Source organism: Eptatretus burgeri, chromosome 15 (genome assembly GCF_056783735.1).
Source record: "Eptatretus burgeri isolate ZD-2024b chromosome 15, Ebu_testis_v1, whole genome shotgun sequence".
Lineage (NCBI taxonomy): Eukaryota > Metazoa > Chordata > Myxini > Myxiniformes > Myxinidae > Eptatretus > Eptatretus burgeri.
The window spans coordinates 31,031,864-31,046,863 of record NC_140975.1 but is presented as its reverse complement, the minus strand read 5'-3'; the positions used below and the strand labels follow the sequence as shown (position 1 = coordinate 31,046,863).

The following is a 15,000-nucleotide window of genomic DNA, read 5'->3' as shown; positions in this document are numbered from 1 at the left end:
TTCTTACTTTAGATAAGGGAACTGTTTGGAGGTTTCCAATATAAGTAAAGTTGAATATTGGATGTTGTGTGTGTGTGTGTGTTTGTTTTTGTATGAGTTGTTTGAGTGTGTGTGTGTGTGTGTGTGTGTGTGTGTGTGTGTGTGTGTGTGTGTGTGTGTGTGTGAGAGTGTGTGTGTGCGTGTGTGTGTCTGTGTCTGTGTGTGTATATGAGTACGTGTGTGTGTGTGGATATGTATGAGTATGTGTGTTTGTTTTTGTATGAGTTGTTTGAGTGTGTGTGTGTGTGTGTGTGTGTGTGTGTGTGTGTGTGTGTGTGTGTGTGTGTGTGTGTGTGTGTGTGTGTGTGTATGAGTATGTGTGTTTGTTTTTGTACGAGTTGTTTGAGTGTGTGTGCGTGTGTGTGTTTGTATGCACGTGTGCGTTTTGTATTGCTATTATTTATTTATTTTCATTGTTATTTTCACCCTCACCGAAGGAGAGGGTATATATTGCGTTTGGGTCCATTTGTTTGACCGCACAGAACTTTTGTGGTTTTCTCTGCAACCGCTTGTCGGATTGAGAGCAAATTTTCACCATGTGTGCGACTAGTCATGTTGAATGTTTACATCATAATCATGACGTCATACGTCACATGGAATGGCAGCCATGCTGGAAAAATGAGATGGTGCACCACCTGCTTGAAGCTCAGGAGGGAAGAGTAGGATTGATTCATGCCTGGTAGGCGGTTTCACAAACAGAGTTTAGCTGTGTGGAAAGCCTGGATTTGAGGAGGTGACTGAAAGAACATGTACATCCTTGAGGAGCCGAGAGCAAGACCGTGGGGGAGGTGCTCGAAAACAGAGAAAGACATGGACCTGCCTGCGATTTGAGAGCAAAACAAGGCCTTGTGTTTCATTCAGCCTCATCATGAAAGATTCCAATTATGTTGAGAGCGTCACATTACCTGGATTCCAGGAAAGACCGATGTGATGCTGAGGTCTCATCCAATAGGGGAGAGCAGTCCTCCATTGAACTGCAGAAAGGGCCTCTTTTAGATGTTCATACTTTGTTACAGTGCTTTCAATCTTAAACAAGAGTAAGTAACACCCGGTTGTAAGTTAAGCACAAGCACCAAAATGTATTGTTGCGGTATTCGCGCCCGCCGGCGTGCGGACGGTCACGTAACTCGAATCGCGGCACGTCGCCCACCGGACGGACAATCCAGTCGTGACCCTCTCGGACTAACGCCGGGAACCAGTCACGGGTGGACCTTTCGGTCTCACCGCGATCGAGCCAATCAGCCCCCGCGTGGGATAGGGTTGCTCGCCAAATTCGACCTACCTAAGTACCCACGCGGAGGGTAGACCGGGCGATCGCACCTCGCCGCAGGTCGACTTCGGACACGGGCCACTTAAGCGACCCGTTCCGTACTATGAGAATAACCGAGCGGTGTTATCGTCGACCTAGACGGTTCGATTAATTATCGGGCGTATTCAGCCCACTACCAACCCTTTACGTGAAGCAAGATGAGGATTCAATGGGAGAAATGACGAAGCGAAGCGGGAAACAGTTCAACACAAAAGCACATTTATTCGCGGCACACGGGAAGCACACATATTCGATTCCACCAAAAGCACACAGAAAAGACACAATGCAATTTACACAAAAAGCAAATGTAAAAGCGAAAACACAATGCAGAGCTAATACCGACTACCGAGCACACGGCAACACTTATACAATTCTACTTCACAGACGGCGCCGACAACACATACCCAAAACCAAGGAAAAGAATACCCTCAAGGATGAGGCGGGCCTGAGGCCGAGACCGGGTCGCGCCTACCCGTCTGGTGATGAGACGAGGAGCGGCGATGGCGCCTCAACTCCGCGGGCCTCGCGGACGGTGTCTGGTAGGGGGTGGGAAAGGGGCCCCCTTGGTCGCACTATCTCAGCGCGGGGGGAAACAGGAGGGGGTTGCTGATGCTCGGGGTATAGAGGATCTTTATTATCCCACGACGAGCGTCTCCACCTCGGCCAGGTCGCGCTGTCGGCCTCCCTCGGGTGCAGCTTCCTGCACGACGCGAGCACCCCCTCGTCTGGTGTCGCCGCCTTTCCACAGCTCGTCCCTCCGTTCCGACTCCAACGCACACGACGAGCAGCTCCACCGCCCGCGAAGTCTTGACTCTCTGTTTCCGACTCTCCTACTCTCCGCCTCTGGACTCTCCGACTCTCGACTCTCCTACTCTCCGCCTCTGGACTCTCCGACTCTCCTACTCTCCGCCTCCCGACCTCCTACTCTCCGCCTCTGGACTTTCCGACTCCTTCTGACTGACGAACACGGTCCTTTTATCCCCCCGTAGCTTCGCCTTTGACCCCCTCCCTTTGACCTTTCACCTCGCTCCCCATTGGCCCGAGAAAAAGTGGGCGTGAAGGCTTTTTGATCCATAAATTTGCATATATCGATCGTCCTGGAGGCGGGGCCAAATCGCCCCTCGCTCACCGATTGGACGGCAAAAAGTGGGCGTGTGTCGTTTTTGATCCGTTTTTGAAGCACAAAATCCGTGATTTTGTACACGCTGTTCGACGCGCGCCCTGCACGAGTCCAACACCGGTACCCACAGCGGGGCAAGAACGGTGGCGATGCTACGGTTGCGAGGTGTGACGTGAAGGTCGTGGCGGTTGTGGTGAAGCGGCGTTGTGGTTGGTGGTTGATGTTGTGATTGTGGTGGTAATCATGGCGGTTGGTCCAAATTAAAGATAGTAAAAGAAAAACGGCTATCCTGAAGAGTCGCAGCACGCATAAATGACATGTATTCCCACTAGACAACGGGTTTGGGCCTAACTACACATATACTTGCCGAGATACCTCACCTAAGGGACCTGAATGGTGGTTTGCGAATTTGGTAACCACAACACTACCTCCTCCCCTTTTTACAGACTCGTCCCGAGTCGTCAAATTTTCGTGTGCCATCATGTGTAGTTTTCCCCTAGTACATTTTACCTACGGATCCCTGAGTGCGACATTCATGGTATTCGTGTCCCCAAAATAAATAACCTGAGGGCTGCGTAACTACCTAAACAAACTCACTCACACGGACGACTTAAATAAAATTGCCGGCGCTAAGACAGACATGCCGGGGGCGCACTCATATGTACAGTACATCTTAACCTTAACTTACAAATTTTACACTAAACCATGGCCCAGGATCAATGAGCTCTGCAAAAGAAAAGCAGTTAGCAGGGAGCCAGGCTGCTCGCATGCAGTCTCTGGCTCAAACAATGCAGGTGACAGGGAACGTGGCTGGCTGCTCACACGCAGTCCAAGGCCTTCCCTTTTGAACTGAACGCAGTGAACCACAACGGTGCATGGGCTGCACAAACGCAGTCTCCGTGCCAGCTCAAGTGGCACACGCAATGAGCACAACGAATGGATGCATGAACGGTTTGAACTGAATGCAGTGAATCACAACGGTGCATGGGCTGCACAAACGTAGTCTCCGTGCCAGCTCAAGTGGCACACGCAATGAGCACAACGAATGAATGGATGAATGGATGGACGCAAAACACGGTGCACGGGCTGCCACTGCAGGCCCGTGTTGTAGCTGCCAACAGGGCAGTTCTCGCAGCTTGCAAACTGTTGCCTTGATCCTGGCGCACATGGAAATGAACAGGGGGGGGCAAAGCAAAATTGAACGGGGCTGGTGAACATGGGCAGTGGGCATGGCATGGCAAAGGTGAGCAGGCAAACTCAGCCCGCAGAATAAGGCCGCTGCAGGCAAACACAGCCGGCAGATGAACTGGCCGGCACAGGCCTTGAAGAAAAAACAGCCAGCCGGCAGATGAAGTGGGCCGGCACAGGCCTTGCAGCACAGCAGCTGCAGACGATCCAGCCGGCACAGGCCTCGCAGCACACAGCCAGCAGATGAAGCTGGCCAGCTTTTGCCGTCAGTGGAAGTTGGTGGAGGGAGTGCGGTGGTGCTGGCCACTTGGAAGGCGGGCTCGGACCTACCTACCTGTCTCCCTCCCAACCTATCGCCTTTGCCTGTCACTGTACATACCCACTCCCTTAATTTGTCAAACCCCAATTTAGCCCCAACTTATTTTTTTTTTTTTTTTTTTTTTTTACTTCCCCACTATAAATCGTCCCCTAACCCCCTTTATCGTCCTTGTTCGGCTAACCTATCCTGTCACCTAGCCTACTCCCAACCCCTACATTCCCTTCCCGGAGGGGAATAAGGGAGAGCTAACGTCCTGTGTCGAGGCCCAACTCAAGCCTCAGAATGGCCTCCCCAGAGTTCGGCGATCTAACCCAAAGTGGGTCCAGCGGCCCACAACGAGAGCGAGGATGGATGGTGCGGAGGGGTACATCTCCTAATCTACCCTAACCATTTAACTGTTAAACTACCCGGGGCTTTCAACAAGCGCCTCTCGCTTAAACTATTGGTTCTAACAACCCAGATTCCGGTCGCCTGTGTTGGTGTCCTCACAATTTCGGGCCTCGCCCCCCAATTTTCTCTCCGTGCCCTCACACGGTCTCCTGGCTGGGACACGTGGCTCCCTTTGGCAGGCACGACCCTCTGCCGATTCTCCCACTATGGCACCCCCGGGCACTACACTGCCTCCGAGCCTACCAGCTCCCTAACACCGGGGAGTGCCCCCATGGCACCTCCCCTGAAACGCACACGTGGCAGGCCGGCCTCCCGGGCCCCTTTCCGAGGGTCACCCGTGCCCACAACACTGCCCACGCGGCTAATGGCGCCCCGGGCCCCCGCACCAAGCAGGCGCACCCGTGCCCACTACTCTATCCCGGCCCCCCATGGGCCCATGGCCTACCGCGGCCGACTAGCCTGGTGCCCGGGGTACCCACTCAGCGATACTCACCTTTCGCAGCCACGCTCCCAAGCCCATCAACAGGGCTCCTGCACCCCTCCAAATGGGTCTCGAGCCTACATTCCCACCAACAGCAAAACGACCTCAGTTTTGTAAATTTGACTAACCCCCTAACTCACTTTACTCTGACCCCGGGGTCCCTTGGGCGGGAGTCACTCCTCCCCCCAATCACTCATCGCACCATGCATTCCCCATTCACTCCATACACACAGACCCGCTGGCCTCACTCACTCACCAAGCACATGCTTCCACTTCACTCACCAACTCTTCAACACACACACCACTGAACTCTGCCATCCTTCTAACTACCTCCCCTAACTAACTCGTGCTCCCACGTCGTCCCTTAAACTATAGCACGTTCCTTTTAACACTACGTAGCTAAGCTACGTCCCCTCTACACATCCACAAGTCTGTCACTGTCTCCAAATGTCCCAAAAATCATTTCCCATTTCCCCAACCTAAATCTGGCTACAATCCCTCTACCTAATCCATTCCAAGGACTCCATGAGGACTTACCCCCTGCCCCATGGAGTCGGTCTAGCTAAGCTAACCCTTCCCCCTAACTAGTTTCCATCCTGTGCCCAGGAGCCAAGGGGGTCTTCCACACCTTGCCCAGGAATCCTGTGCACCCGAAAGTGAGGCTTGCTTTTTCTTTTTTTCCATGCGCAGCACCTGCGCGGCAACTCAGAGCTCGCGCACTTTACACCTGCCCGTGACGTCATGCAGCTGCACGTGTTCCTCGTCCCTCCTTGGACGGTGCCATCCGGCAGAGATACCCCTCCTGCCGGATTCCAACCCCACGTGCAGCCATGACGTCACCGTGCGCAGAAAAAAAAAACAAGCCCCACGTCTCGAGGGGTTCCCCACGCGAACACATGTGCTTTGCCCGTTGGAGCTTAACACACACGATCGCGTGGAGAACCCGTCCGGTCCAAATCCGTTTACCTGCCTAAACTTTGTCCGTCCGCGGGATCGGCAAATCCACCGCGTGCGTTTCCGGACCGGGACTTCACTCTCGCAAGCGAGCACGTGGTGGTCTCGTGCGTTGCACAGCACGGACCGCGTGCTCACTGCTGGGTGAACCCGGCACGGTCCCTGAAACAACTACAGCCGCTACTCGGCTTTCTTTCTTTACATGTCGCCGTCGTCGCCTCCATTCCACACACGCATACCTGCGTGTTACGACGCACACAGTCCACTCCATCACATTCACACGGGGAGACGCGGCTGCGTGCTCCCGCATGCCGACCGACATCTCCCTCACATACCGCTCTCTCACACACACGGTCTCCCTGGCACACAGCGACCTTGCACACGGCCGTTCACTCACGCGTGCGGGGGCACTCACCCGCGGTGCCTCACTCGCACTCCGTGCCTCATCCACACACGCGGGGGCACTCACCCGCGGTACCTCACTCATACACACGGCGACACTCACACACGCGGTCTCTTCCACACACGGTGCCTCACCCACACACGCGGGGGCACCAACCCGCGGTGCCTTACTCACACTCCGTGCCTCATCCACACACGGCGTGCTGGGAAGCACGTACTCTGGCACCATCGCCACCACACCAATCACACACGGGGTCGCTTCCACACACGGGGACGCACTCACACCTTGCACCACACACACAGGGACAACCACACTGGGGATTCGTGTCCCCACAAGGGTCTCCGGGGCCTCTATACCCCCCAAGCTCTCCAAGCACCTGTCCACAGCACTCCTCCCCTCAACCTCGCAAAGCACGACCGAACTCACCTGGTCGTGACTCGCCTCAAGGGGGAATACTCCCTCCCCTCGTTCCTGGAGGAGGCCACCCAGGTGCTCGCACTGGGTCCCTACACGCTCCGCGAGCTCAACCCCATTGTCCTCCACTACCTCCGTGTGTGCGTCACTTACCCCGTCCTCACCGTGCAGTCTCTCCTCTATCGTTCCCTTCCCGGCTACCGTCACTGCCAACTCTTCACCCTTTACCTCCCTTGTCTCCACTATTATTTCCGTTGTCGTCACCTCGTGTCTCGTCTCACACGTTTTGGTCTCCCCATTTAATTTTTCCCTTTTGGTCACCGTCGATTCCTCTGTCACGACCCTCGCCGAACACGCCCCCCGAATTATTTTTTTACCCGCCTCCACCGCGGGCCTGTCAGCCGTTGCACCCCCTTCCAGCTCGTTTGCTCCAACACGTGGAGTCGCCATTCTGAGTTCCCTGGTCACGGCCTTCATGCCCGCCTGCAGGCATCGGCCCATGTTCTGCGTCTCCCCCCGGAGCTTTTTCGTTTCTTCCTTCATGTTTGTTTCCATTCCGTTCATTTGTTGTGTATTCGCATCCATTCTTTCGATCATTTGTTTGTTCATGCCTTTCATTTCGTTTTTCATTTCATTTGTCATTGCCGCCAGCATGGCGCATAGCTGGGCCATGTCGGGTGCGCTTGAGTGAGCCGTTTCGGCAGGGGTTGGGGAAGGGTCTTGGTGGAGAGGGGGGGGGAGGTGTCATACACTGCGGCCGCTGCCGCACCCACCTCGGGCCCTGGGTTCAGTTGGGCGAGTCCGTGTTCCTGCACAATCAACATTTCCTGCTCGGGGATTCCATCCTGGACCATGGATTCTACACATTCTACATCCATTTCTAATACCCCCGGCTCCCGCTCGCCTTGAGACGCCATCTTGCTTCTCGTGAAGGGTTAATTTAACTCGCTCGTAATTTGGAGGGAATCGGGGGTCGCTTCTCTCACCCCTGGACCGATTCCCGTGAATTTAGCCGGAGACAGGAGAGCCCGTTTTCCTGTTCTCCGATACCAGTGCCGCGAGGAGGGCGATGAATTTGTATCGCACGACCTGACACCAGTGTTGCGGTATTCGCGCCCGCCGGCGTGCGGACGGCCACGTAACTCGAATCGCGGCACGTCGCCCACCGGACGGACAATCCAGTCGTGACCCTCTCGGACTAACGCCGGGAACCAGTCACGGGTGGACCTTTCGGTCTCACCGCGATCGAGCCAATCAGCCCCCGCGTGGGATAGGGTTGCTCGCCAAATTCGACCTACCTAAGTACCCACGCGGAGGGTAGACCGGGCGATCGCACCTCGCCGCAGGTCGACTTCGGACACGGGCCACTTAAGCGACCCGTTCCGTACTATCAGAATAACCGAGCGGTGTTATCGTCGACCTCGACGGTTCGATTAATTATCGGGCGTATTCAGCCCACTACCAACCCTTTACGTGAAGCAAGATGAGGATTCAATGGGAGAAATGACGAAGCGAAGCGGGAAACAGTTCAACACAAAAGCACATTTATTCGCGGCACACGGGAAGCACACATATTCGATTCCACCAAAAGCACACAGAAAAGACACAATGCAATTTACACAAAAAGCAAATGTAAAAGCGAAAACACAATGCAGAGCTAATACCGACTACCGAGCACACGGCAACACTTATACAATTCTACTTCACAGACGGCGCCGACAACACATACCCAAAACCAAGGAAAAGAATACCCTCAAGGAGGAGGCGGGCCTGAGGCCGAGACCGGGTCGCGCCTACCCGTCTGGTGATGAGACGAGGAGCGGCGATGGCGCCTCAACTCCGCGGGCCTCGCGGACGGTGTCTGGTAGGGGGTGGGAAAGGGGCCCCCTTGGTCGCACTATCTCAGCGCGGGGGGAAACAGGTGGGGGTTGCTGATGCTCGGGGTATAGAGGATCTTTATTATCCCGCGACGAGCGTCTCCACCTCGGCCAGGTCGCGCTGTCGGCCTCCCTCGGGTGCAGCTTCCTGCACGACGCGAGCACCCCCTCGTCTGGTGTCGCCGCCTTTCCACAGCTCGTCCCCTCCGTTCCGACTCCAACGCACACGACGAGCAGCTCCACCGCCCGCGAAGTCTTGACTCTCTGTTTCCGACTCTCCTACTCTCCGCCTCTGGACTCTCCGACTCTCCTACTCTCCGCCTCCCGACCTCCTACTCTCCGCCTCTGGACTTTCCGACTCCTTCTGACTGACGAACACGGTCCTTTTATCCCCCCGTAGCTTCGCCTTTGACCTTTCACCTCGCTCCCCATTGGCCCGAGAAAAAGTGGGCGTGAAGGCTTTTTGATCCATAAATTTGCATATATCGATCGTCCTGGAGGCGGGGCCAAATCGCCCCTCGCTCACCGATTGGACGGCAAAAAGTGGGCGTGTGTCGTTTTTGAAGCACAAAATCCGTGATTTTGTACACGCTGTTCGACGCGCGCCCTGCACGAGTCCAACACCGGTACCCACAGCGGGGCAAGAACGGTGGCGATGCTCCGGTTGCGAGGTGTGACGTGAAGGTCGTGGCGGTTGTGGTGAAGCGGCGTTGTGGTTGGTGGTTGATGTTGTGATTGTGGTGGTAATCATGGCGGTTGGTCCAAATTAAAGATAGTAAAAGAAAAACGGCTATCCTGAAGAGTCGCAGCACGCATAAATGACATGTATTCCCACTAGACAACGGGTTTGGGCCTAACTACACATATACTTGCCGAGATACCTCACCTAAGGGACCTGAATGGTGGTTTGCGAATTTGGTAACCACAACAGTATTATCGATTGTGCCGATTCACATCGACAGGTGCACAGTCCATGGATGCAGCATTTGGCATTTACTGCCGACGCTCCGAGTGTTGAATACGGTTATTTATTATTTATGTTGTCAGATGACCGTTCGTTCCCGGCAATGGTGGCGGTATAATGATTTGCACATCGTGAAAGGTTAAATGGTGGGTGGTTTCAACAAAATTAGGGCGAGTAAGTTAACTTCAACGACGTCGCAAACCCAAGAATAGGGTTCAATCTTCGAGCACATTGAGCTGTATCTGAAATAATCGAGATATAATTATATTAATCATTAATTAAATGTTTAATGAAATGGAAGAATTATGATCTCTGCCTTCTGATAAACTGTTTTAGCAGCATTGATTAAAACCCATCGATAGCAGTTTTGAAGGTTGATGATTTTATTGGGAATTTTAGGAATGAATCCTCAGATAGATGAGACAGGATCAAGTACAGGAAGAGGGGGGGGGGAGCTTACAGGTTAAACGGACGAATGTTTCAGTGTAATATTTACTGAATAGCTGAGCAGGTGAATGGAATCGGACATTACCTGCAAACGGTTAACGATGCCCCCCCCCCCTGTTTACTAGGAAATCAAAGTGAGAGCCGGACGTCAGATTGCTTGCGTGACGTTTTATGGTAGGAATGACGTAGACACCGTGGGGATTTGCCTGCGGTTCACTGTGAACGTACCGGTGATACGGACCCCATAAAGAATGCTGCATGAAGAAGCAAACCCCCAAAAAGGTTACGAAACGCTCGATCGATGCAAACGCTGCACCAGACTCACCCCTGTGGGTCTCGACTCCGGGACAGTCTGGGTCTCCCCGCGCGGTCTCAGCGAGAGACCCGTAGCTGCTGCGCGTGCTCATGCGCTCAGGATCCATGAACGGATGTGCGGTGGGCATCTGGGGCAGTATGGGGGTGCAAAACGGGGAGTAGGCGGGAAGGGGAAGATAAAGCGGGGGTTGGAGGGGGTGGGCATAAGGAGGGATGTAGAGAAAGAATGCATGCGGGAGAACAATGCGAAGTACAGGCCAGACCTCCATCCAAATTAAATACGAGTCTCCGTGGGATTGTAAAAGCTTATTGTAAACAATCGTACTCTTGGCCAATGGCACAGAGTTCGAGTCAGGTGTCAGGTATTGGTACACTGCCATGACAAACCGATCTAGCGTGACAAATGTACCCATGGACGTTTCACGGTGGGTACGTTGAAAACCCCTTTCAAATCAATCCCAAGACGTCATCATGAAGGTCCAGAAATCTCGCAACGTGAAGACGTTCGAAACGAAACAGTTGTACCTGTCATACCCCGTGCTCACCTTGAGAGGTGGAATTTTGTACATGGCACTTAGTTAAATGAAGCACATAATCCACACCAAACCAAGCCATGGAGTCGACGGGAGACAACAGCTCGGTTCAACCTTGTTTTGCTCTTGGGGGTACAAGTGCAAACTGTGTTGGAAGTTGTCCAGGATCGACAAGGGACAGCTCGAAACTATAAACGATTTCAGGGAAATACAAGTATGAGGAAATTCTATAGATAGAATTTTCCGGTAAATAGTTGAAAATCTGAATAAACCAAAGAGATTGCTGTTCAAACCATTCCCTAACCTTCGTCACTTCATGCAACTTTTGTATACCAAGTATAGGCTCATGGAAGAGCAGGAAAGCAAATGCATAGGCAAGGGTGAGCATAAAGAGCAAGGGAATGAATGCATGATGACCAGGAGTGGAGGATTTGATGAACATCGTGAGTAACCGGTGAATACGAGAGCTTGGAGGAGGGTGAAAATATCAAGGATAGGAATGCTGAATGATATGAGATGGCCAGGTGTTGTGCACCACCTGCTTAAAGCCATAGAGGGAAGTGTGAGATTGAACATCCTCCAGAAGGTGGCAGTTCCACAAACGAAAGAACAGAGGAACAAAGGAGTCAAGGTGTGTGACGAGCCTGGAATTTGGAAGGTTAACCAGGAAGTGGTTACTGGAATAACGTGAGAGATCTTGAGGAAGTGGGAAGGATCTTGATTTAAAGGGTTCCTGACAGGAGATGGATTTACCTGGTGTTCAAGTAAATCATTGTGACTTTTCCAAGCAAGATTTGCTTTTGGAGGAGGTAAGAACTAAAGGGAAGACGTGGAGGGTGGAGAAGTGCAGGCAAAGGAATGAGAAGATGGAAGAGCCACATGTGGAGTTGTGGAGTATAGGAGGAAGTGGGGGTGGGGGAAGAAGAGGGGTGTCAAATTTCATATGTGCATATGAAATAAGTGAATGACTTTCAAGAAAATTCACTTCTCTTGGCAGAAACATAAAGGTAATATGTAAGGATCAAATACAAAATACCACATCAAGAAGGGTTGATGGAACACAAACAAAAATGGCGTCCACGTGTCCAAACGGATGTGATCTGAATGGACACATGACAACGACAAGTACCGATGTCAAGCAACAAGCGGCACAGATGGCTAAAGCTTGCAAACATGACACAGCACTTTATTTTGTAAAGATATCCAAACGAAATAGACACAAAAACAAGCAGCCACAGATTGATACTTACGAAATCGTCAACTTGACCTCTGACCTTGTCTAATAAAAGCTGTCTCTCGAGAAGGTAGCGACGCAAACCAGAAGTTTATACGACGATTCTGTACAAAACCATCAAAAAATCGAATGTTTGACCTCACTGTGACCGATTTTGACCAAAATCTAATCAGTGCTAGCCATCACCCTCCTGAATCACGTGGTGTAATATGCCATTGGTAGCGTCTTCCGTTCTCGAGTTATAACTTTTTTTTGGATGTTTGACCTCACTGTGACCCTGACCTTTGACCAAAATCTAATCAGCGCTAGCCATCACCCTCCTGAATCACGTGGTGTAATATGACATTGGTAGCTTCTTCCGTTCTCGAGTTATAACTCTTTTTTTGGATGTTTGACCTCACTGTGACCCTGACCTTTGACCAATTTTGACCAAAATCTAATCAGCACTAGCCATCACCCTCCTGAATCACGTGGTGTAATATGACATTGGTAGCTTCTTCCGTTCTCGAGTTATAACTTTTTTTTGGATGTTTGACCTCACTGTGACCTTGACCTTTGACCAATTTTGACCAAAATCTAATCAGCGCTAGCCATCACCCTCCTAAATCACGTGGTGTAATTTGACATTGGTAGCTTCTTCCGTTCTCTAGTTATCGTGCCTACAAACAAACACACACAAACACACAAACAGAGGATGGAAGTCGTCAATATACTTACGAAATCTAACAAAATGAGATCGAAAACACAATTCATTCTTTGTCCGTGCGAGCGATGGAAAACTTCGCAACACAGCACAGGTTTTGGCATTGCTCGCTCAGCCAGGAATACAATCTATATCAAGAATACAGCTTTTACTGTTTGAGAATTAAACAAATTATTGTAGAAAGGAGTGATCAAGTTGCTTTCTCATGAAGAAATGGCACAATTTTATGCCTGCACATGCACCGAGGCCGAAATTCCGGGTCAGGAGCAAAGATCTGGTCACACTTTGTGTAAAACTGTTTCCGCACCATGCATTTGGTCTCGCTAGACCGACGTCGCAACTGATATGACACCACATTCCCAAATGAAGTGAACCCATTATTATGCCACAAACATTGCTTAACGTACAATTCCACTACAATTCAGTAAATCTATGAAATGTGTTTAATTTAAGATAGCAATCAATGGTCATTCACCCATCCCAATATCTGGAGATCTAAAACCTGAGTGGGTTTCACAAGGCGAGTTGGCTATAGGAGACAAAACTTCAGAGATCAAATAAGATAGCGTGCGGGGGCGTCGACGTATCATTCAGCTTGAGAGCGGATCTTCACCTGAATAACATGCTACCATTCACCGCAGGTAAAAGGTGGACGGGTCACCTGTTGTGAAAAAGTAAGAGGATCTGCGAGGTTGCGAACATTGATGGAGATTTCATTGAGAAGAGGGTTCGAAGCCTCAATCAAATTATGGGAGTTGACAAGGGGACGAGTCAAAGCTCTTTGGGGTGCGATTGTGAAATGAAGGGGTCGTGGCGAAAGTCCCGGAATTGTTCTTGGGCGTCTCTGCCTTCAGGAAGTCGTCGTCGCTCTCGGCGTTGCTGTCTTCGCTTGTGGACAAGCGTGCTCGATCTTTATCCCCTGGCTCGTGCAGCCCATCTTCTGTCCAGGTCCGATACAGTGGTGTAATGACTTTGCCGGATCTGGGAGTGAAAGGAAACATAAGTGTGTAGATGAGACAGTGGGATTGGGGATGGGGGAGAATGGAAGGGAGGGGTTGGGAGGTGGGCGGCAGGGGGAGAGAATTCATTCACATTCCATATTGAAAATGGTGCTGAATTATGAAAGTGATTAACACAATTAATGCAACATTCTGCAAGTGCAACAGCACGATAATGGGTCCTCTAGTTATCTGGTTCCGTCAAGTCGTGTCCGACTTCTTGTGACATTCACGATCAGATTTCTCCAAACTTCCCGATCCTGCACGGCTTCCCAAAGTTCTGACAGACATCTTAGTTGGAGCCTTTACCCCCATCCATCGAGTACATATAAGGTCTGCCTCTTCTCCTCGTGTTCTTCATCTTCTTATTCCCTCAACCATACCCAGCATGGTTGACTTCTCCAGACTTTCATTTTCTGCACGCATGACATGTCTAAAGTATGAGAGTTTCTGTTTTTGCATCAATGCTTCGAATGTACATAGTGGCCTAATTTCTTCAATCTGATTTGTTTGTTACCTCTGCCACCAAAGGTGGACGGAGGTTATGTTTTCACCCCTGTCTGTTTGTCAGCGAGCAGGATATCTCAAAAAATTGAGGACAGAATTGGAAGAAATTTGGTGGACAGGTTGGGTGTGTGATAAGGACAAATTGATTTGATTTTGGTGAAGATATGGATACGGAACCGGATTTTATTTAAAACTGATTGTTCACAATCGAGAGATGGGGCCAAAACACGATACGGCCTATTTTTCATGATATTTTGAAACGCTGTGGACGGGTTATGATAAAAACTTGGTGGATGAGTTGATTGGTGACGAGAACAAGCTGATTCGATTTTGGTTCAGGTCTAGATCCAGATCCGGCCCATCAGTGGGATACAAAACGTGAACTGTTCAGCGTGGCAGAGGTATGTGCTCTACTGAGTGTCGCTCTAGTTCTTCCTGCCATCAATGGAATTTTTTAACACGTCTCCAACACCACATTTCAAAACTGTCAATACTCTTGCTTTCTTTCTTCTTCACTGTCCACGACTCACATCCATATATTGCAACCGGAAATACGAGAGCATTCACCAGCCTCCTCTTGGTTTGTTATGCCACATCTTTGTCTTTCCAGATCTTTTCCAATCCTGACATTGCTGCTTTCCCCAACGCAAACCATCTATCAATTTCTCCTCCACATTCTCCACTCATTTCAATCTTAGAACCCAGGAAGATTAAACTTTTTACTATTTGTTACACAATCTTAATGTCTTTCATGGGAAAGACACATTTCCAAGCGGGCCTCCAAAGCCAGTCCTCCATCGAGCAA

The 15,000-nt window shown here is 51.0% G+C and overlaps 2 protein-coding genes across 2 annotated transcripts in view; both read right to left on the bottom strand.

Annotated features, from left to right (window-relative positions):
- Positions 1-11,640, bottom strand: part of BMERB1 (bMERB domain containing 1) — a 61,041-nt gene extending 49,401 nt beyond the window's left edge. Inside the window, exon 1 of the mRNA XM_085857211.1 lies at positions 10,231-11,640. Coding sequence (XP_085713337.1) covers positions 10,231-10,633 — 403 coding nt within the window. The 5' untranslated portion in view covers positions 10,634-11,640. The remainder of the gene's footprint in view (positions 1-10,230) is intronic.
- Positions 11,641-12,823: 1,183 nt separating this feature from the next.
- The window catches only part of RRN3 (RNA polymerase I transcription factor RRN3), a 40,100-nt gene continuing 37,923 nt past the window's right edge, over positions 12,824-15,000 (bottom strand). Inside the window, exon 17 of the mRNA XM_085857210.1 lies at positions 12,824-13,671. Within this exon, the coding sequence (XP_085713336.1) occupies positions 13,437-13,671 (235 nt within the window). The 3' untranslated portion in view covers positions 12,824-13,436. The remainder of the gene's footprint in view (positions 13,672-15,000) is intronic.